Source organism: Colobus angolensis, unplaced genomic scaffold (assembly GCF_000951035.1).
Source record: "Colobus angolensis palliatus isolate OR3802 unplaced genomic scaffold, Cang.pa_1.0 Scaffold4, whole genome shotgun sequence".
Lineage (NCBI taxonomy): Eukaryota > Metazoa > Chordata > Mammalia > Primates > Cercopithecidae > Colobus > Colobus angolensis.
Window position 1 is genome coordinate 11,677,678 of NW_012117376.1, and position 24,681 is coordinate 11,702,358.

At 40.1% G+C, this 24,681-nt stretch overlaps 1 protein-coding gene across 1 annotated transcript in view; it reads right to left on the reverse strand.

Moving 5' to 3' along the window:
- The window catches only part of EPB41 (erythrocyte membrane protein band 4.1), a 253,110-nt gene that overhangs the window by 24,145 nt on the left and 204,284 nt on the right, over positions 1 to 24,681 (reverse strand). The window contains exons 13-14 of the mRNA XM_011955664.1: positions 1,397 to 1,846; positions 56 to 184 (exon numbers count right to left, since the gene is read on the reverse strand). Coding sequence (XP_011811054.1) covers positions 56 to 184; positions 1,397 to 1,846 — 579 coding nt within the window. The remainder of the gene's footprint in view (positions 1 to 55; positions 185 to 1,396; positions 1,847 to 24,681) is intronic.

A 24,681-nucleotide genomic window follows, 5' to 3' on the forward strand; every position in this document is an offset into this window, starting at 1 on the left:
AGGTTATTAATTTTGTTTGCAGCCTTTGGTTCTGAAGCATCAGACCATGTCCTACCTGGGCAGCCTCATAAGTGATGGTCTTGGTCTCAGTGTGGACAATAGGGACGTCTTTGGTTGGGATTTCACTTTTCACAGCATTGGTATTATCTGAGATGGTGACAGTTTGTGTCTTCACCAGGGGAGGCTGTGAAGCAGTAAGGAAAGAGTTACTAGAGTGTTTCTGAAGGCAATGGAGAAGTAATCTTCTGACACTGATCTGATCAAAGTGTTAGCTTTAATTAAGTAAAGGGCTAGCTCAATCTCCAAAGGTGTTTACTTTTGCCCAAGACTTCGACAGTATTCCAAAGTAACCCTGACAAGGTGTCAAATCATGAGGGATATTAAAAAGCAGCATTACTGTAATAACTTTCATAAGCTTATTGGAAAGCTGTAAGATCAGACAGTTATGATTGGTGATATAAAACACTTCAGACTGACCTTCAGAATTTGAATATAAAACGATTTGCCAAATAGCAATCACTTTGATTTGTCCTTGTGTCTGTACCATTATAATTAAGAAAACCAGCCACATTTCCTCCACTAAGTACACACGGTACATGAAACAGCAGTGGCAATGGAATGCATTACCCTCGACTTCATTAACTTCTTTCAAATCAATGTCAGAGATTCACTTTGGAGTTACTGAGAAGAGGCAGTATTTGGAAAACTGGAAAGAAAAAAAAAATCAGTTCTACCACCACCTGGTGATTAATCCCAGAATTTCAGAAGAATGAACATTAGTGGAATATCAAAGGCCTTCTTGTCCATCTGCTCACCTTCCCCAGGAGTATAAATCACCCTGAAACTACCATTTGATTGTGATAAGGTTAAGTGGCCAACCACCTTAGCATAGGAAATCAATGCCTATGATCCTGGAAGCTCTTGTGGGTGGGGTCAGTGGGAGTGGTGGGCTGTACAATGTGGCTGCAGTACATAAATAATTTGGGGCCTGAAATCTCATAAGAAGATGAGTTGCCCCTTTAATTAAGAGTATTTGAATTTTTTAAGCATGGTCTCAGAACACTGAAGCCTCCTCACCAAAGAAGTTGCCACAATTCACCTCTTTCCATGGCCCACACTTGAGCAAGGAAAAGATGAACACACTTAACCGGCTTCATAAAGACCGACAGCTGGAGTTTTGTTCAGTTATCAGAGAAGAAAGCATTTCTAGCCATGGAGTTAATTGCTCTGAATGAATTTCTTTGGCACAATCAAAGACTTTAATTTTACTCTGTGATTTTGAAAACAGCAGGGAGGCCACTACCCTCAGCACACCACCACCATCTCCTACACAGGACAGATTCTGGCCCTCTTCCAAAGACAGTCATTAGACCTGCATCATTGAATAAGTTACTACCTGGAAACTTCGAATGAGGGTGGGGAACTGGTTACCCACATGAAAGTCAAGAAATGATCCATTTTGTTTTCCAAGTGGCTCTCCTGGTGTAACATGTTCTTCACTACTCTCTGCCTTTTTTTCACCAGGTTGCAGCTGACAGGAAGCTGGTGTTACTGAGAACTTTAAGGCACCGGCCTGTTCCTCCACTCCTATACATTCCCCAGTTGGGCCTCTTGGCATCTCCTTAATATCAAGATAGCCAGCTGCCCCCTCCTCCTTCTCTTCTGTCTCCTTGCTGCTTATGGAGAGGGAGCCAAAGGCAAAGCTTTGCAGAGACTCCGACGGGGTGGTCATCTGGCTTTTACTAGGAACTACCGAATGCTTGGGACCCTCCCATTCAGAGTCAGGGTTAGTAGATGGCCCCTTTGTCACGACAGCCACCTCCTCTGTGCGAATGCCATTTATACTCTACAAATGAATGAACACATACAAAAGCAAGAAGATTAGGTATAAGTGGGAGAATGAACTCTGAGAATCAACAGTGATTTTTGGAAGCCTCAAAAATATTGCTACTAATATAAACTATGAATCTTAGCTGATAACATGGTCAAAAGGAAGAACTGCTGTTCACTACACGTTATCAGCAGCTTAAGCAGTTCCAACCTCATTTTGGTCCTATTTCTATATCATTATTAATCTGAAAAACAATTATCCAGCAATTTATATTCCTATGGTCTTCCTTGTGTAACATACTTAAAGGAGTTACTTTGTCATTCCTAAATGCCTAAGTTATTACTATGCACAGGACACAATGCAATTTGTGAGTCAGTCAAAATATATTGTTTTTTTTTTTTCTTTGAGACAGGGTCTCACTCTGTCACCCAGGCTGGAGTACAGTGGTGTGACCATAGCTCACTGCAGCCTTGAATTCCTGGATTTAAGGGATCCTCCTGCCTCAGCCTCCAGAGTAGTTAGAACTACAGGCATGCTCCACCAAAACCTGGCTAGGTTTTACATTTTTTGTAGAAACAGGGTCTCACTATGTAGTCCAGGCTGATCTCAAACTCCTGGCCTCCCGTAATCCTCCCACCATGGACTCCCACAGTGCTGGGATTACAGGCAAAATATATTCGTAAGGAACCTAATCAGGTTGAAAAATGTTTCATATTTCCAAACCGTATGTATTCTCACACTAGCCCTGCATGGAGAAGCCAAAATCTAGACTAGTTGTCAGGGAGACAGAAGTTGAGTACATCTAGCACAGGCTTACTTCAATCATTGTCATGACATCAAACATGATATCAAACATGGTGAAATGTTTCTTCGTAAACAATTAAAATGACCCAGCAGCTGATATGTATTTCTTCAGAGATGAAAGACACAACACTTCCAACCTCCAAGAGAAATAAATCCTGGAAACACAGAGTTCCCTCCTGGGCCGAATACCTCACTCCGCAGGAAAAACAGTTCTAAAGCAAGTAGTGTCAGCGCTCTGTATCTGTGGGTTCTGCATCCATAGATTCATGGATCAAATGAATCAAACCATGGATCAAAAGTATTTGGAAAAAAAACTGCATCTATGCTGAATATGTGCAGACTTTTTTCTTGTCATTGTTCCTTAAAGAATACAGTATAACAACTATTTACATAGCATTTATATTGTATTAGGTATTATGAGTAATCTAGAGATGATTTAAAGTATTCAGGAGAATATGTATAGGTTATATATAAATACCATATCATTTTAAATCCAAGACTTGAGCATTTGTGGATTTTGGTATCCAGGGGAGGTCCTGGAACCAAGGTCCCACAGATACTGTGGGAGCACTGTACCTGGAAAAGCATGTGGATGAGCAGATACCATCCCAGTAGATGGACCTATTCCTAAAGTTAAAAGAAAGGTGCTCTAGGTGGAAGAAGAAGGAATTCACACCAGTAGGAAATGAATAAGTCATTTGAAAAATAAATAACCTTGCCACAAAAAGAATAAAATACCTACGAATGCCAGCTAACCAGGAAGGTGAAAGATCTCTACAATACCACAGGGCTATAGTAACCAAAACAGCATGGTGGGTTGGGCATGGTGGTTCATGTCTGTAATCCCAGCACTCTGGGAGGCTGAGGCGGGCAGATCACCTGAGGTCAGGAGTTTGAGACCAGCCTGGCCAACAATGCAAAACCCTGTTCATGCCTGTAATCCCACCACTTTGGGAGGCTGAGGTGGGCAGATCACCTGAGGTCAGGAGTTCGAGACCACCCTGGCCAACATGGCAAAATCTTGTCTCTACAAAAATACAAAAATGAGCTGGACATGGTGGCGTGTGCCTGTAGTCCCAGCTACTTGGGAGGCTGAAGCAGGAGAACTGTTTAAACTCGGAAGGTGGAGGTTGCAGTGAGCTGAGATCAAGCCACTACACTCCAGCCGGGGTGACAGAGTGAGACTCTGCCGCAAAAAAAAGAAAAGAAAAGAAAACGACAACAACAACAACAACAAAACAAACACTAGCATGGTGTACTGGTATGAAAACGGACATATGAAACAGAATAGAGAACCTAGAAATAAGGCCACATACCTACAACTATCTGATCCTCGACAAAGCTGACAAAAACAAGCAATGAGGAAAGGAAGGATTCTCTATTCAATAAATGGTGCTGGGGTAACTGGCTAGCCATATACACAATATTGAAACTGGATTCCTTCCTTATACCATATACAAAAGTCAACTCAAGATGGATTAAAGACTGAAATGTAAAACCCAAAACTAATAAAAGCCCTGGAAGACAACCTAGGCAATAGCATTCCGGACACAGGAACTGGCAATTTTTTTTTTTTTTTTTTTGAGACACAATCTCGCTCTGTCACCCAGGTTGGAGTGTAGTGGCGTGATCCTGGCTCACTGCAAGCTCTGCCTCGTGAGTTCAAGTGATTTTCCTGTGTCAGCTTCCAAAGTAGCTGGGACTATAGACGTGTGTCACCACGCCTGGCTAATTTTTGTATTTTTAGCAGAGACGGGGTTTCGCCATGTTAGCCAGGCTGGTCTTGATCTCCTGACCTCATGACCCACCCACCTCGGCCTCCCAGAGTGCTGGGATTACAGGCATGAGCCACCGCGCCCAGCCAAGAACTAGCAAAGATTTTATGATGAAGATGCCAGAAGCAATCACAACAAAAGCAAAAATTGACAAATGGGATCTAACTAAACTTAAGAGCTTCTGCACAGTGTAAGAAACTATCAATAGAGTAAACAAATAACCTACAGAATTGGAGAAAATATTTGCAAATTACACATCTGACAAAAGTCTAATATCCATCATCTATAAGAAACTTAAACAAATTTACAAGAAAACAACAACCCCATTAAAAAATGGACAAAAGGACATGAACAGACACATTTCAAAAGAAGATATATATGTGGCCAACAAGCATAAGAAAAAAGGTTCAGTATCACTGATCATTAGTAAAATGCAAATCAAAACCACAGTGAGACACTATGTCCCACCAGTTAGAATGGCTATTATTAAAAAGTCAAAAAATAACAGATGCTGGTGAGGTTGCAGAGAAAAGGGAATGCTTATACACTGTTGGTGGGAGTGTAAATTAGTTCAACCACTGTGCAAAGCAGTGTGGTGATTCCTCAAGGAGCTAAAACAGAACTAACATTTGACCCAGCAATCATATTACAAAGTGTATACCCAAAGAAATATAAATCATTTTACCATTAAGACACATGCATGTGTATGTTTATTGTAGCACAATTCACAATGACAAATATATAAAATCAGCCTAAATTCCCATCAATGGCAAATTAGATAAAGAAAATGTGATATATATATATACACACACACACATACACATACACACACACACACACACCATGGAATACTATGCAGCCATAAAAAAGAATGAGCTCATGTCCTTTGCAGGAACAAGGATGGAGCTGGAGGCCGTTATCCTCAGCAAACTAACACAGGAACAATAAAAGCAAACACTGCATGTTCTCATTTACAAGTGGGACCTAAATGATGAGAACACATGGTTACAAGGGAAACAACAGACACCAGAGCCTACTTGGGGTGCAGGGTGGGAGGAAGGAGAGGATCAGAAAAATTAACTATTGGGTACTAGGCTTAGTACTTGGGTGACAAAATAATCTGTAAAACAAACTCCCATGACATGAATTTACCTACATAACAAACCTGCACATGTACCTAAAATAAAAGTCAAAAGAAGAAAAAGAAATAACCTAACCAAAGCCAAATGTCATGGCAAGTGATATCTGCATGTGCTCACCAGAGAGCTGTATATAAGCCACTTAGGCATGAAATATTGGTAAGAGCCTTCGACCATATTATAAACCACAGAGACACAATAAAGAAAGGAACTTTTAAGAAGGTGTTCCTGGCCAGGCACAGTGGCTCACGCCTGTAATCCCAGCACTTTGGGAGACCAAGGTGGATGGATCACCTGAGGTTGGGAGTTCGAGCCTGTCCAACATGGAGAAACCCCATCTCTACTAAAAATACAAAATTAGCCAGGCATGGTGGCACATGCCTGTAATACCAGCTACTCAGGAGGCTGAGCAGGAGAACTGCTTGAACCTGGGAGGCAGAGGTTGTGGTGAGCCAAGATCGCACCTTTGCATTTCAGCCTGGGCAACAAGAGTGAAACTCTGTCTCAGAAAAAAAAAAAAGAAGGTAAGAAAGTGTTCCTATGAATAAACAATATAGTCTGAACCAGCTTACACATTGTAGTACTCAAAGCAATGTTACATGTATTATATTAGGAAAATCACTGCTGCTCCTTAACTTGTAAACCAGCCTCCATTTTGATTAATATTAACCAGGGCTCTATAAAGGCAAGGAAAGACACACTACACACAGGAACTTCAGGCCAGCTTCACTCCTAAGCCATCTTGAAACATGCAACTCAAAAGCATCTCAAACTGGCACAAGTTGAATTCATATTAGGTAGATCTTTCATTGGCTGATAACAAATATGACTTAGGATATGAAAGATGGAACTGAAAGACTGACAACAGGGCTGTCTCTGTCTGCAAATGTATCTGAGATACAGCGATTATTCTTGACAAGAATATATGAATTTCTTCATATTTAACATGAAAATAATACTTGGTTTGACTTATAGGGTTCTGAGGATCAAATACAATAACATACTGTATATGAAACCATATTGTATACTTCCTCATTTAATTCAACCAACCAATGAGCAGAGCACCTATAATGTGCTAGGGCCTGGGGGACACTAGAATGAATCTGTCATATTGTTAAGATGCTATGCTACTTTCCAGGGCACTTATCTCACTGTTTCTTTTGAGTCAGGCAAGTGGCTATAGAGCTGTTCAAAAATAGATCGGCTGGTAAAACAAATAGGCTTTCTGCAATTGCTACATGCTAGTCCTAGCATTGTGAATAGCTATCTAAACCCATTCACATGGAGAGGAACTTTGGGCTTCTTTAAATAATTTGTCACAACTGAGAAGGCTGATTAATAATCAGAAAAATACCTAAGATAATCAAGTAAGAGTCAATTTTGTGCCAGTTTGTTCAAGTGGTAAGTGGTAGTCTGTCATTGGGAGGCCGAGATGGGCGGATCACGAGGTCAGGAGATCAAGACCATCCTGGCTAACATGGTGAAACCCCATCTCTACTAAAATACAAAAAACTAGCCGGGTGTGCGAGATGGCGGGCGCCTGTAGTCCCAGCTACTCGGGAGGCTGAGGCAGGAGAATGGCGTGAACCTGGGAGGCGGAGCTTGCAGTGAGCTGAGATCCGGCCACTGCACTACAGCCTGGGTGACAGAGCGAGACTCCGTCTCAAAAAAAAAAAAAAAAAAGAAGCTATTTGTGAACTAAACATTACTTAGGTCAGCACCACCTGACCCAAACTTGCCTACTGCTGAGTTAAATTAGACAGATCAATCTATTGTTTTCCAAAGCATGTATAGAAGAGAACAATGATAAAAGCCCTAGACACGGTAATTTCAACCCAACAAATATTTACTGAGTACCTAATATGTACTAGTCTTCAGAAATAAAAGAAGAACATAGCAGTTAGGTTGGATTACCATTTATAGCACTCTCACATATGGTCAAATCAGCTTTTCCAGTTGACACTGTTATCCAGATCTCTAGGACAACAGAGACAACTATTTGTTGAGCATCCTCCCAGGGGTGCAGACTGCAACATGTTGCAAACTAAACTCATCTCTGCTGCTGTCTAGGCTTCCCTCCCCAACTTCCTCCATCATTTCTTCTTTTTTTTTTTTTCCTTTTCTTTGAGACAGGGTTTCGCTCTTGTTGCCCAGGCTGGAGTGCAATGGTGCGATGTCAGCTCACTGCAACCCCTGCCTCCCAGGTTCAAGCAATTCTCCTGCCTGAGCCTCCCAAGTAGCTGGGATTACAGGCATTTGCCACCGCGCCTGGCTAATTTTGTATTTTTAGTAGAGACAGGGTTTCTCCATGTTGGTCAGGCTGGTCTTGACCTCAGGTGATCCGCCTGCTTCAGCCTCCCAAAGTGCTGGGATTGCAGAAGTGAGCCACCGCATCTGGCCCCTCCACCATTTCTATCATATTGGTAGAAGGTATATCCATCCATTCAGTCATCCATGCCAGAATTCTGAGAATCATCTTCAATTCCTTCCTTATATTTATCCACTAACCCCCAGAGATTATGTCACCAAGGCATTTTTATTCCATTTTAGTATCTCATTTATCTATTTGCTTTAATGTTTCCCTCATCAATTCCCACATTTACTACCTTTGTTCAAGCTCTTCGCCCAAGCTGGAGTAGAGTGGTGCAATCTCAGCTCACTGAAACCTCCATCTTCCGGGTTCAAGTGATTCTCCTGCCTCAACCACCAAGTAGCTGGGGTTACAGATGCGTGCCACCATGCCCGGCTAATTTTTGTATTTTTAGTCAAGACACGGTTTCATCATGTTGGCCAGGCTGGTCTTGAACTCCTGACCTCAAGTAATCTGCCCACCACGGCCTCCCAAAGTGTTGAGATTACAGGTGTGAGCCACTGTGCCCGGCCTGTGAAAGCTCTTAGAATGCCTCATCCAGATTACCACAAATGCCATCAATAGTTTTTCTTCTTTCCTTTCTTCCTATCTCAAACCTTCCTTGAATGTGTCATCATGCTGCTAAAGTGCTTATTTCTAAAACTAAACATTGAAAATTCAATTTTCTAGTTTAAAACCCTTCATTGGGTTTTAGTAAGACAGAAAATACTTTAAAATCTGACCCTTAACTCTCTCTCCAGCTTCATCCAGCTACACCTCCACATATATCCTTCTCCCCATTACTTCAACTATTTTTAGTTCCTAGGACAGAGCATCTTTCTCTTACCTCTGTGCCTTTGTAAATGTTATTCCTTCTGCCTGGAAGTCCACACTTAGCTCAATTGTCATTTCTTCTAGATTTTCCTTGGCTGCTTAAAATATGTTTAGATAACAGTCCTCTTTTGTTCCCATTGTACCCTATCATCACTGGCATATTCATCTGTCCTTTCCATTAGACTACGAAATCCTTGGGGGATGAGAACTTGTTATTGTCTTACTCAGCTCTCTTGCTTGTATAATTTTTGGTATGTAATAGATGCTCAGTAAAAAACATGTTGAAGGTATGTTAGGTAAATCCAGGTCACTTGAGAACTTCTTCTTTGCCCTGTGCTATTCAGTAACTAAAATGTTTAGAAAAGCATGCTTAGGAAGAAATAAACAGTGGCTCATTTGACCAGACTCAGAGTCTAGTCCAGCATTTTATCTCCTCCATCAGTAAAATAAGAGAAATCTAATATTTCTGTATGTTTACCATGTGCCAGGTGCTGTGCTAATCACTTCAGCATGTTTTTTCATTGAATTATTGACACAATAATTATGAAGTAGTCATTATTTCTATTTTATGGATGAACAGATGGGCAGCTACTGTTTAAACTCAGATCTCTCTCTGGTTGTAGAGCTCATCTTCTTCCCATTACACCAGAAGGTATTTCAAGTAGGACCAAAGCACATGTCCTATTTATTTTACATATGTATGTATTTATATTTTAGAAATAGGCTCTTGCTATGTTGCTCAGGCAGGATTCAATTCCCTGGGCCCAAGGGATCTTCCCACCTCAGGCTCCCAATTAGCTAGGACTACTGGCACATGCCAGTGTGCCCAGCTTCAGGACATGTCCTATTATGCTCAAAGTAACACATAGCAAACCTGACTCTAACTTTGAGAAGTACAAACAGCGTCCAAACTCCTCTTAACAGTCTGTTCTTAGTGGCTGACACTACATTTTTACATATAAGAAGGCTGAAAAGTCAGAAGACAAGACTGGTCAGAAGAAGATACAAAGTCTCCATGTCACAAGACACCCAGAATTTGGCATTTAATATCAGTAAAGAATTCTGACAGTGTTGTTGCCTTTGGCTGTGACCATCATCAAGGGCCATTGGATTATATAAGACTGCAACTGCACATACCAAATTAGCCTAAAAACTTGAAAGGGATCTTCTGAAGTAGAAGATAATATATGGCTGTGTCTGAACCATCCTCAGTGACAAAAAGGCAAAGTTGAGACTTAATGTGATTCAAAGGTGTTAATCTAGATGTTGCTTACCTGAATTGATGGGGAATCTATAAGAAAAAAGATACTGGCCGGGTGTGGTGGCTCACACCTGTAATCCTAGCACTTTGGGAGGCCAAGGGGGGGTGGGTCACCTGAGGTCAGGAGTTCAGGAAAGGCCTAGCCAACATGGCGAAGCCCCGTCTCTACTAAAAATATAAAAATTAGCCAGGCGTGGTGGTGCACACCTGTAATCCCAGCTATTCGAGAGACTGAGGAAGGAGAATCGCTTGAACCCAGGAGGTGGAGGTTGCAGTGAGCTGAAATTGTGCCACTGCACTCCAGCTTGTGCGACAGGAGGGAGGCTCCATCTCAAAGAAAAAGAAAAAAAGGTGCTATGATAGAAAGACTGGCTGCCTATATATATAAAGTACTACAATGATATCTAGTTGGTTTTAATAATATGAAAAAAAGAATACTAGACAAATATTTAATTGAACAGAAACATTATTTGAAGATTCTCAATTTCATTTAAAAAGTCAATTGCTCCTGCTAAGTATGATAATTCAGTATTTTCTTTGTTTTGGGGAAGAAAACAAGATTTTTTTTCCTAAAGGCTTTCTCTCAAAAACTATTTATGCAAAGGGATTATGTCTCAGAATCATCAGACCCTGATTATATATGTGCCTTTATGAGTTATAAATTACCCCTTTTTTGACCTATGAATTCCAGATTATTAAAAGCAGGATATGGGCTGGGCACGGTGGCTCATGCCTACAATCCCAGCACTTTGGGAGGCCAAGGTGGGTGATCACCTGAGGTGGGGAGTTCAAGACCAGCCTGACCAACATGGAGAAACCCCGTCTTTACTAAAAATACAAAATTAGCCAGGCGTGGTGGCACGTGCCTATAATCCCAGCTACTCGGGAGGCTGAGGCAGGAGAATCGCTTGAACCCAGGAGGTGGAGGTTGCAGTGAGCCGAGATTATGCCACTGCACTCCAGCCTGGGCAACAAGAGCAAAACTCTAGCTCAAAAAAAAAGCAAGATATGGGTGTTTTATAGGTATCTTGCTGTCACTCCATTAAATGCAATCCAGAGTCTTTTTCTTTTCAGGTTATTTTTGAAGTAAGGATTTACATATTTGAATAGACTATCAAAAGAACCATGGTTGGCTGGGCGTGGCAGCTCAACCTGTAATCCCAGCACTTTGGGAGGCCAAGGCTGGCGGATCACAAGGTCAGGAGATGGAGACCATCCTGGCTAACACGGTGAAACCCTGTCTCTACTATAAATCCAAAAAATTAGCTGGGCATGGTGGTGGGCGCCTGTAGTCCCAGCTACTTGGGAGGCTGAGGCAGGAGAATGGCATGAACCCGGGAGGCGGAGCTTGCAGTGAACTGAGATTGTGCCACTGCACTCCAGCCTGGGTGACAGTGAGACTCTGTCTCAAAGAAAAAAAAAAAAAAGAACCACAGTTATGCTTACAAGACTGTCTTATCCTTTAAGAGATCAAAGTGAAAATATATTCTGAAAATTTTTCTAAAATTTTGCTACATAAGAGCTATGTAAGAGTACCTGTGTAGTAATTTTATCCCCACACATTTAGTCACTTGTTCCCCACTTAGTGAAGACCAATTTTACCTTTGAGTGGCAATAGAAAAACGACTCCTTTCTCTATTAAAAGTAAGAAAACACACTGCTATTATCTCACTTTATCTTTCTATATAATTCAAAGACTAAACCCTCCTCTTGATCAGTTATGCTTTCTTAGCCATTTAAAAATTGTATTTTCCAATGTATACATATATACACGAAAAAGATCTTAAGATGGCCAGGCACGGTGGTTCACACCTGTAATCCCAGCACTTTGGGAGGCTGAGGCAGGTGGATCATGAGGTCAACAGATTGAGACCATCCTGGCCAACATGGTGAAACCTTGTCTCTACTAAAAATACAAAAATTAGTTGGGTGTGATGGCATGTGCCTATAGTCCTAGCTACTTGTGAGGCTGAGGCAGGAGAATCACTTAAACCTGGGAGACAGGTTGCCATGAGCTGAGATTACGCCACTGCACTCTAGCCTGGTGACAGAGCGAGACTCCATCTCGAAAAAACAAGAAAAAGATTTTAAGGTGTACAAAAATATTAATAATCATGGGATTGCAAACGATCTTTTTGTTTGTGATTTTTCTGTATTTCCTAATCTTTCTAAAATAAGTATGTATTAATTTTGTAATAAAGTGATTATTTTCTTATGCAAGCACTTGTATCTGGTTTCAGTAGTGAAATGATCTTTAAAACCTGAAGAGTCTAATAAACAATTTATGCAGAAAGTGCTAAAAAATCCTTAATATCTTCCAAGTCTTTTAAAAACAGTAAAAAATAAGCCTTAATAGGTTTCTAAAAGAAAAAAGTAGTTAGAGGAAAGAATTATAAGCTAGTAACTGGTACGTAGTATAAAAGTTATCTTTTATAAGGGGAATATAATATCAAACCTTGGTCATTTAGTTAGTTGGTTTTGAAAGTCAAAGTCAGCTGGGTGAGGTGGTTCACGCCTTTAATCCCAGCACTTTGGGAGGGTGAGGCGGGCAGATCGTTTGAGTCCAGAAGTTCGAGACCAGCCTCGATAATGTGGCAAGACCCCATCTCTACCAAAAACACAAAAAATTAGCCAGGTGTGGTGGCATGTGCCTATATTTCCAGCCACTAAGAAGGCTGAGGTGGGAGGATCACTTGAGCCTGGCAGGTGGAGGTTATAAACTTGGGGTTTAAAAAAAAAAAAAAGTCAAAGTCAATGATGATAAATTTAATATATCTGTATATCCAGTGGAAAAGAAATACTTCACATTTAAGTTGTAGTTTCATTGTATTTTAATGTTTTCTGATTTAGAGGTAGAAAGGATATTATCAGGAAAGCGATTTAAAATGTGGTTATTGGCCAGGTGTAGTGGCTCATGCCCGTAATCCTAGCAATTTGGGAGGCTGAGGCGGGTGGATCATTTGAAGTCAGGAGTTTGAAACCAGCCTGTTCAACATGGTGAAATCCCGTTTCCACTAAAAATACAAAAAAATTAGCTGGGCATGGTGGCAGTTGCCTGTAATTCTAGCTACTCGCAAGGCTGAGGTAGGAGAATTGCTTGAACCCGGGAGGCGGAGGTTGCAGTAAGCTGAGATCACGCCACTGCACTCCAGTCTGGGCAACAGAGCAAGACTCCATCCTAAGAAAAAAAGTGGTTATCTGTGATTTAATTCCTTAGTAAACTTTCTTCTTAGGTATCTACCTCTGAAACAGTGAAGATACTCAAAGGAAATTATCACTCTCTTGCCAAAGTCATGATGGCAATAGGGAATATAAAATATTAAAGATCGGCTGGGCGCGGTGGCTTATGCATGTAATTCCAGCACTTTGGGAGGCCGAGGCGGGTGAATCATGAGGTCAGGAGATCGAGACCAGCCTGGCCAACATGGTGAAACCCCGTCTTTACTAAAAATACAAAAATTAGCCAGGCATGGTGGTGCGTGCCTATAATCCCAGCTACCCAGGAGGCTGAGGCATGAGAATCGCTTGAACCCAGGAGGCAGAGGTTACAGTGAGCTGAGGTCATGCCACTGTACTCCAGCCTGGTGACAGAGTGAGACTCCATTTACAAAAAAAAAAAGAAAAATCAAAGTATCCCCAAAACTGATCTAAACAATAACTTTAGGTTAGCAGTATACACTATAGATCGATACTATCACATCACAATTCATATCCAGAATGATTTATATTTCTTAAAATATTACTTTTTGCAAAGTAACATGAACCAAAGCAATAAAGATATTAAGTCCCAACATGGTGTCTCTTGCACTCCTGAAGTGGGCAAAGCCTATGGATTTAACTAAAATTGGGCTTCCTTTCAGCTTTTGTTAGCAAGTTCTCAAACAGGTCCTCATTATATTTTAGAGAACATCACAACTTTGAAGAAAGAAATTGTGACAGGAGAATTAAAATGGGTATACTATGAGGCTATTTCATAAATATTCCTGAACCAAGATCCTCAGGAATAATGGATAGTTTCGGGATATATAATGTCTGTTAAGAAAGAAAATAGAATATTTCTGATTAGTCACACAACTTACAGCTATTTTAAAATGTCAGAGATTTATTACTGTTTCTAGCCTTAAAGCTTACCTTTCTATATTGCTATTACCCACACATTTGCTCCTTGAAATTACTACATTTTCCTCAAAAAGAGAGTCTGAGATTTAGCATATACCTCTGCAGTCACTTTACACAATGTAGTCCCCAATCCACCACATCCGTTAAACTATACCATTGTTTTTCACATTATCTTCATTTTATTTTGCATTCTGTCAAGTAAAATGAGACTTAAGGCTGGCCTCGTAATAATGATATGACCAATGCTGTAATCAGTCACCATCATCTGTGCAATGATTTTGTGGTTTGCTGAAATGCAAATATCTGAGGAAAATTTAATATATAAAACTTTTATTAGTGTTTCTATATGTCTGGGAAAAGGGATTCATTAAACTTTTTAATAAGATTTACATAGATTGAGAAAAAGAAGTCTTGATATGTAAAAGTAAGTGAACAGAGATGGCAGTGGGAATAGGGGGTGAGGGTGCACAGACACACATACACCCACAGAGCACATTACCCTTGCTTTGCAAACCCAGTAAGAAATGCTTTGCAGTGCAAATGCCCACAGAACCAGCAGGAATCGAGGTTATCTTGCTAAACACAGAAGGAAGATACCCAGCAGAAGAGTCCAGCTCCTGGTTCTTAACTAAAGTAAACAATAAATATTACAGTCACTTAAATTATCAACAATATATTTAAGTATACCCCCAGATGGTCTGCAACATGCAAACTAAAAAATGTAGAATTTAATCCTGATAAGATCAGTTAATTGCGAGTGCTTTGTTTCTATATTCTTCTCTTTAACAAAACATGACAAGGTTATGTCTCAGCAAAGAATGGCTTTAAGTGCCTAGGGGAAAATCTCTTAAGAGCAAAACATATGTCTTTATACACTAATATAAATATTTGTAATTTCCTATTTTGAAACATTGTATCAGTATTCCCCTAGGTTGTATAATAATCAGTAGGAACATTAGCCTGATGATTAAAACAATTTTTTTAAGTTAAAACAAATGCTTTTAAATGGGCACTTGCAATAAAAGATAAATCAGATGTGGTAATGGCTTCTTTTGCAAAAGCCATGTGTAAACAGCACATAAAGATGACAAGTCAAGCAGTAGGAGCCCATTCTTCAGCCAAAAAAGGAAACAAATGAAGACAGAAGAACAAAAATTACCGAAAAGAGAAACATCCTCTGGTTCCCACCCCCAAAAGCTTGATAAATAATAGTTCTGTACAGTTTCAGTGGAAAACTCCAGCCACTCAGAAGTTTAAAAAAGGACATTAGAATCACAAACACTCAAGATGGGGATAAACTAACAACAGAGTAACGATGGGCTAGCAAAAGGTGATGTTAAAATTCTATCTTTCCTTTCTAGTGTGACATTCTTTGTCATGCAATACATTTCTCTTCATTCTAATTTTTCTCTCTTAGATGTACCCTCTCTTGCCTTTTTTTTTTTTTTAAGCTTGTATGCTATTAGTTTCTAGCTAGAAATATATCCTTAGAGTGCTCACTAGCTTCTCCATGAAACTCAGAGTCATTTTCACAGTCTATGGCTATTCTCTGGTATATAAAGATTACGCTTGTATAAAATCTGGATAAAGGGGCTTATTCCGGAAGATGTGGGCCTTTACTAGAGTGGATAAAATTGCTTATGATAGGAAAATAATTTCACAATGCAGCTTCTCACAAAGGACAGCAAATGAAATTAGCCAATGATAATTATCCATCAAACATTGTTTTTGTAATTTCCTAAATAGTGCTGTTATTAGATTATCCCCAGAACAGGTGAATGTAAAAGCAAACAGCTTCAAAATCCATGCTGGATGCAAAATTTTAACTATTAGATAATAGAAAATTTTGCCTTTACACTGCACTCACCAGCAAGAACTCCACAGATCAAATGAGTGTTCTCAAATCTGAATAGATCTACAGAAGTCAAAGTGTTTGGGCAAATATTAAAGGTTATACTAAGCATGTCTAAGAGACCAGAAGCCTTTGGTGGTCAGTTTTATTTCATTACACTATGAAGGGTAGGGGTGGAGGGATGAAGATGGAGATAAAGGAGCTATGACCAGTACAAAAACTCTGAAGTTAGAATGGAACAAAATTAAATTTGTTTGGCAGGATTTCACAGAATTCTCAGTTCTAAAAATTGATAAAAGTCATAATAAGCATTTAAGAAAATTTGATATATAAAAAACAGTTACCTTGAGGGTAGGCCCAGTGGCTCATTCCTGTAATCCCAGCACTTTGGGAGGCTGAGGTGGGTGAATCACTTCAGGTCAGGAGTTCGAGACCAGCCTGACCAACATGGTGAAACCCCATCTCTACTAAAAATACAAAATTAGCCAGGTGTGGTGGCAGGTGTCTGTAATCCCAGCTACTCAGGAGGCTGAGGCACAAGAACAGCTTGAACTCGGGAGGCAGAGGTTGCCGTGAGCCGAGATTGTACCATTGCACTCCAGCCTGGGTGACAGAGTGAGACTCCGTCTCAAAAACGAAACAAAACAAACAAAAAACCCAAGAAATAGTTACCTTGATTCTTTTTTTTTTTTTTTTTTTGAGACGGAGTCTGGCTCTGTCTCCCAGGCTGGAGTGCAGTGGCCGGATCTCAGCTCACTGCAAGCTCCGCCTCCCAGGTTTACACCATTCTCCTGCCTCAGCCTCCGGAGTAGCTGGGACTACAGGCGCCCGCCACCTCGCCCGGCTGGTTTTTTGTATTTTTAGTAGAGACGGGGTTTCACCGTGTTAGCCAGGATGGTCTCGATCTCCTGACCTCGTGATCCGCCCGTCTCGGCCTCCCAAAGTGCTGGGATTACAGGCTTGAGCCACCGCACCCGGCTAGTTACCTTGATTCTACAGAACCAATGCAACAGACAGCTATTATTAGAAAACTATTATTGACTATTAATAGAATATTAATAGAAAACTATTATTGAATATTAACTAGCTATGTTTTATCTTTTTGAGAAATCGTGCAACAGTAAAAATGGCTTTCTGTGTTAGCATTTTTAACAAACTCATAGAAGAAAACACGGCTTTGGAGAAATACTACAAAGTTATTTTACTTAGATCACAAGGTACGTACTTTGAGCTAGTAAATAGACCACTCTAAAATGTGAAGTGTTAGGTTTTTTTTTTTGGGACGGAGTTTCACCCTTGTTGCCCCGGCTGGAGTGCAATGGTGCGATCTCAGCTTACTGCAACCTCCGCCTTCCAGGTTCAAGCAATTATCCTGCCTGAGCCTCCTGAGTAGCAAGGATTACAGGCATGTGCCACCACGCCTGGTTAATTTTGTATTTTTAGTAGAGACAGGATTTCTCCATGTTGGTCAGACTGGTCTCGAACGCCCAACCTCAGGTGATCCACCTGCTTCAGCCTCCCAAAGTGTTGGGATTACAGTTGTGAGCCACGGTGCCTGGCCGAAGCATCAGTTTGAAATAATCACCTGAATAATATAATAAAATCTAGAGCTGTGAGAGTTAAGATAAAGAGATGGTTTACCCAAGGTGAAGTAAGAGATAAAGTGCTATACCTTCTGTTGATTTCACATTACAGGAACAAGCTCTCCTCACACCCACACATCCACACCCACACCATTCTTCACTTCTCAGTAAGATTAGAGTGGCAATACTGGAGAGTTATTAACTACAAATTTGTACAGTGCTTTTAAAAAGCCCATAAAAGACAAATGCATCACACTAATATGTTTCTAACAGATGTGACAACTACATCTGTTGTAGTGACTAATTACATCGGTTAGAAAAAAATTATTTTTAAAACTTGGCATAGTCAAATTAGTTCAAAGCTGATTTAAAATAACATTCTGAGAACTGAATGCACATCAGCAGGTTGTCTCTGTCTTACAAATAAGCAAAAGACAACTAATTATTGGGCCACAGAGAAGAGTGAATATAAGGAAAAACAAGAGAAAGACTAGCTGACAGCAATCTGTTGCTGATCAGCTGAAACAGAGGTTCATTTGGATTTTTCTGGTAGTAAGTCTATGAACAGTATTATTAACTCCTACTTCCTTAATGATTAGTAGCAACCAGAATCATGTTTGCAATAAATAAGATTTATTCATAAGTTTACACATTAACAGAGCAAATAATGTGAGAAAAATATCACAGAAAATGTCCCAAAGGAGCTAAAGATTTCTTAGGCTTAAATATCTTGCTGAATTGTTAATGAATAATTAATTTATTCAGCCAAGTATTAGAGCAAAAGGAGCCTGGTCAAGGGAATTGAAAGAAACATGTGCTTAGGGATTTATTAGAAAGCACCTCCCCAAAACCAGGCTCAGTGGCTCACACCTGTAATCCCGGCACTTTGGGAGGCTGGGGAGGGTGGATGGCCTGAGCTCAGGAGTTTGAAACTGCCTGGGTAACACAGTCAAACCCTGTCTCTTAGCAAGGTGTGACACACATCTGTGGTCCCAGCAACTTGGGAGGCTGAGGGGGGAGGACTGCTTGAGGCCAGAAGGTCGAGACTTCAGTGAGATGTGATTGCACCACTGCACTCCAGTGTGGGAGACAGAGTGAGACCCTGTCTCAAAAAAAAGAAAAAAAGGGGCCAGGCACAGTGACTTATGCCTGTAATTCCAGCACGTTTGGGGGCTGAGGCAGGCAGATCATTTGAGGTCCAGAGTTCGAGACCAACTTGGCCAAAATACTAAAACTACAAAAATTACCCGGGCGTGGTGGTTCGTGCCTGTAATCCCAACTACTTGGGAGACTGAGGCAGGAGAATCGCCTGAACCCGGGAGGCAGAGGTTGTAACGAGCCAAGATTGCGCCCCTGCACTCTGGCCTGGGCCACAGAGTGAGGGTCCGTCTCAAAAAAAATAAATTAATTAAAAAAAAAAAAGAATGTCACTTTATTCTGACTTACTGGTAAATACTGCCCAAAAAAGCTGTGAATTGGGGAATTTTCCTCAGAGAAATATATTTTTTGCTTTCTTTTTTGGGAGACGGAGTTTTGCTCTTGTCGCCCAGGCTGGAGTGCGATGGCACGATCTTGGTTCACTGTAACCTCCGCCACCCAGGTTCAAGCAATTCTCCTGGCTCAGCCTCCCAAGTAGCCAGAACTACAGGCCCACGCAGTCCTGCCTGGCTAATTTTTTTGTATTTTTAGTAGAGATGGGTTTTTCCCATGTTGATCAGGCTGGTCGTGAACTCCTGACCTCAAGTGATCCTCCCACCTCGGCCTCCCAAAGTGTTGGGATTACCAGCGTGAGCCACTGCACCCGGCCACTAATTAGTACTTTCAAAACAGATTTCTCGCCGGGCATGGTGGCTCATGCCTGTAATCCCAGCACTTTGGGAGGCTGAGGAAGGTGGATCACCTGAGGTCAGAAGTTTGAGACCAGCCCAGTCAACATGGTGAAACCCCGTCTCTACTAAAAATACAAAAATTAGCCAGGCATGATGGTACCTGCCTGCAATCCCAGCTACTTGGGAGGCTGAGGCAGGAGAATGGCATGAACCCGGGAGGCGGAGCTTGCAGTGAACTGAGATTGTGCCACTGCACTCCAGCCTGGGTGACAGTGAGACTCTGTCTCAAAGAAAAAAAAAAAAAAGAACCACAGTTATGCTTACAAGACTGTCTTATCCTTTAAGAGATCAAAGTGAAAATATATTCTGAAAATTTTTCTAAAATTTTGCTACATAAGAGCTATGTAAGAGTACCTGTGTAGTAATTTTATCCCCACACATTTAGTCACTTGTTCCCCACTTAGTGAAGACCAATTTTACCTTTGAGTGGCAATAGAAAAACGACTCCTTTCTCTATTAAAAGTAAGAAAACACACTGCTATTATCTCACTTTATCTTTCTATATAATTCAAAGACTAAACCCTCCTCTTGATCAGTTATGCTTTCTTAGCCATTTAAAAATTGTATTTTCCAATGTATACATATATACACGAAAAAGATCTTAAGATGGCCAGGCACGGTGGTTCACACCTGTAATCCCAGCACTTTGGGAGGCTGAGGCAGGTGGATCATGAGGTCAACAGATTGAGACCATCCTGGCCAACATGGTGAAACCTTGTCTCTACTAAAAATACAAAAATTAGTTGGGTGTGATGGCATGTGCCTATAGTCCTAGCTACTTGTGAGGCTGAGGCAGGAGAATCACTTAAACCTGGGAGACAGGTTGCCATGAGCTGAGATTACGCCACTGCACTCTAGCCTGGTGACAGAGCGAGACTCCATCTCGAAAAAACAAGAAAAAGATTTTAAGGTGTACAAAAATATTAATAATCATGGGATTGCAAACGATCTTTTTGTTTGTGATTTTTCTGTATTTCCTAATCTTTCTAAAATAAGTATGTATTAATTTTGTAATAAAGTGATTATTTTCTTATGCAAGCACTTGTATCTGGTTTCAGTAGTGAAATGATCTTTAAAACCTGAAGAGTCTAATAAACAATTTATGCAGAAAGTGCTAAAAAATCCTTAATATCTTCCAAGTCTTTTAAAAACAGTAAAAAATAAGCCTTAATAGGTTTCTAAAAGAAAAAAGTAGTTAGAGGAAAGAATTATAAGCTAGTAACTGGTACGTAGTATAAAAGTTATCTTTTATAAGGGGAATATAATATCAAACCTTGGTCATTTAGTTAGTTGGTTTTGAAAGTCAAAGTCAGCTGGGTGAGGTGGTTCACGCCTTTAATCCCAGCACTTTGGGAGGGTGAGGCGGGCAGATCGTTTGAGTCCAGAAGTTCGAGACCAGCCTCGATAATGTGGCAAGACCCCATCTCTACCAAAAACACAAAAAATTAGCCAGGTGTGGTGGCATGTGCCTATATTTCCAGCCACTAAGAAGGCTGAGGTGGGAGGATCACTTGAGCCTGGCAGGTGGAGGTTATAAACTTGGGGTTTAAAAAAAAAAAAAAGTCAAAGTCAATGATGATAAATTTAATATATCTGTATATCCAGTGGAAAAGAAATACTTCACATTTAAGTTGTAGTTTCATTGTATTTTAATGTTTTCTGATTTAGAGGTAGAAAGGATATTATCAGGAAAGCGATTTAAAATGTGGTTATTGGCCAGGTGTAGTGGCTCATGCCCGTAATCCTAGCAATTTGGGAGGCTGAGGCGGGTGGATCATTTGAAGTCAGGAGTTTGAAACCAGCCTGTTCAACATGGTGAAATCCCGTTTCCACTAAAAATACAAAAAAATTAGCTGGGCATGGTGGCAGTTGCCTGTAATTCTAGCTACTCGCAAGGCTGAGGTAGGAGAATTGCTTGAACCCGGGAGGCGGAGGTTGCAGTAAGCTGAGATCACGCCACTGCACTCCAGTCTGGGCAACAGAGCAAGACTCCATCCTAAGAAAAAAAGTGGTTATCTGTGATTTAATTCCTTAGTAAACTTTCTTCTTAGGTATCTACCTCTGAAACAGTGAAGATACTCAAAGGAAATTATCACTCTCTTGCCAAAGTCATGATGGCAATAGGGAATATAAAATATTAAAGATCGGCTGGGCGCGGTGGCTTATGCATGTAATTCCAGCACTTTGGGAGGCCGAGGCGGGTGAATCATGAGGTCAGGAGATCGAGACCAGCCTGGCCAACATGGTGAAACCCCGTCTTTACTAAAAATACAAAAATTAGCCAGGCATGGTGGTGCGTGCCTATAATCCCAGCTACCCAGGAGGCTGAGGCATGAGAATCGCTTGAACCCAGGAGGCAGAGGTTACAGTGAGCTGAGGTCATGCCACTGTACTCCAGCCTGGTGACAGAGTGAGACTCCATTTACAAAAAAAAAAAGAAAAATCAAAGTATCCCCAAAACTGATCTAAACAATAACTTTAGGTTAGCAGTATACACTATAGATCGATACTATCACATCACAATTCATATCCAGAATGATTTATATTTCTTAAAATATTACTTTTTGCAAAGTAACATGAACCAAAGCAATAAAGATATTAAGTCCCAACATGGTGTCTCTTGCACTCCTGAAGTGGGCAAAGCCTATGGATTTAACTAAAATTGGGCTTCCTTTCAGCTTTTGTTAGCAAGTTCTCAAACAGGTCCTCATTATATTTTAGAGAACATCACAACTTTGAAGAAAGAAATTGTGACAGGAGAATTAAAATGGGTATACTATGAGGCTATTTCATAAATATTCCTGAACCAAGATCCTCAGGAATAATGGATAGTTTCGGGATATATAATGTCTGTTAAGAAAGAAAATAGAATATTTCTGATTAGTCACACAACTTACAGCTATTTTAAAATGTCAGAGATTTATTACTGTTTCTAGCCTTAAAGCTTACCTTTCTATATTGCTATTACCCACACATTTGCTCCTTGAAATTACTACATTTTCCTCAAAAAGAGAGTCTGAGATTTAGCATATACCTCTGCAGTCACTTTACACAATGTAGTCCCCAATCCACCACATCCGTTAAACTATACCATTGTTTTTCACATTATCTTCATTTTATTTTGCATTCTGTCAAGTAAAATGAGACTTAAGGCTGGCCTCGTAATAATGATATGACCAATGCTGTAATCAGTCACCATCATCTGTGCAATGATTTTGTGGTTTGCTGAAATGCAAATATCTGAGGAAAATTTAATATATAAAACTTTTATTAGTGTTTCTATATGTCTGGGAAAAGGGATTCATTAAACTTTTTAATAAGATTTACATAGATTGAGAAAAAGAAGTCTTGATATGTAAAAGTAAGTGAACAGAGATGGCAGTGGGAATAGGGGGTGAGGGTGCACAGACACACATACACCCACAGAGCACATTACCCTTGCTTTGCAAACCCAGTAAGAAATGCTTTGCAGTGCAAATGCCCACAGAACCAGCAGGAATCGAGGTTATCTTGCTAAACACAGAAGGAAGATACCCAGCAGAAGAGTCCAGCTCCTGGTTCTTAACTAAAGTAAACAATAAATATTACAGTCACTTAAATTATCAACAATATATTTAAGTATACCCCCAGATGGTCTGCAACATGCAAACTAAAAAATGTAGAATTTAATCCTGATAAGATCAGTTAATTGCGAGTGCTTTGTTTCTATATTCTTCTCTTTAACAAAACATGACAAGGTTATGTCTCAGCAAAGAATGGCTTTAAGTGCCTAGGGGAAAATCTCTTAAGAGCAAAACATATGTCTTTATACACTAATATAAATATTTGTAATTTCCTATTTTGAAACATTGTATCAGTATTCCCCTAGGTTGTATAATAATCAGTAGGAACATTAGCCTGATGATTAAAACAATTTTTTTAAGTTAAAACAAATGCTTTTAAATGGGCACTTGCAATAAAAGATAAATCAGATGTGGTAATGGCTTCTTTTGCAAAAGCCATGTGTAAACAGCACATAAAGATGACAAGTCAAGCAGTAGGAGCCCATTCTTCAGCCAAAAAAGGAAACAAATGAAGACAGAAGAACAAAAATTACCGAAAAGAGAAACATCCTCTGGTTCCCACCCCCAAAAGCTTGATAAATAATAGTTCTGTACAGTTTCAGTGGAAAACTCCAGCCACTCAGAAGTTTAAAAAAGGACATTAGAATCACAAACACTCAAGATGGGGATAAACTAACAACAGAGTAACGATGGGCTAGCAAAAGGTGATGTTAAAATTCTATCTTTCCTTTCTAGTGTGACATTCTTTGTCATGCAATACATTTCTCTTCATTCTAATTTTTCTCTCTTAGATGTACCCTCTCTTGCCTTTTTTTTTTTTTTAAGCTTGTATGCTATTAGTTTCTAGCTAGAAATATATCCTTAGAGTGCTCACTAGCTTCTCCATGAAACTCAGAGTCATTTTCACAGTCTATGGCTATTCTCTGGTATATAAAGATTACGCTTGTATAAAATCTGGATAAAGGGGCTTATTCCGGAAGATGTGGGCCTTTACTAGAGTGGATAAAATTGCTTATGATAGGAAAATAATTTCACAATGCAGCTTCTCACAAAGGACAGCAAATGAAATTAGCCAATGATAATTATCCATCAAACATTGTTTTTGTAATTTCCTAAATAGTGCTGTTATTAGATTATCCCCAGAACAGGTGAATGTAAAAGCAAACAGCTTCAAAATCCATGCTGGATGCAAAATTTTAACTATTAGATAATAGAAAATTTTGCCTTTACACTGCACTCACCAGCAAGAACTCCACAGATCAAATGAGTGTTCTCAAATCTGAATAGATCTACAGAAGTCAAAGTGTTTGGGCAAATATTAAAGGTTATACTAAGCATGTCTAAGAGACCAGAAGCCTTTGGTGGTCAGTTTTATTTCATTACACTATGAAGGGTAGGGGTGGAGGGATGAAGATGGAGATAAAGGAGCTATGACCAGTACAAAAACTCTGAAGTTAGAATGGAACAAAATTAAATTTGTTTGGCAGGATTTCACAGAATTCTCAGTTCTAAAAATTGATAAAAGTCATAATAAGCATTTAAGAAAATTTGATATATAAAAAACAGTTACCTTGAGGGTAGGCCCAGTGGCTCATTCCTGTAATCCCAGCACTTTGGGAGGCTGAGGTGGGTGAATCACTTCAGGTCAGGAGTTCGAGACCAGCCTGACCAACATGGTGAA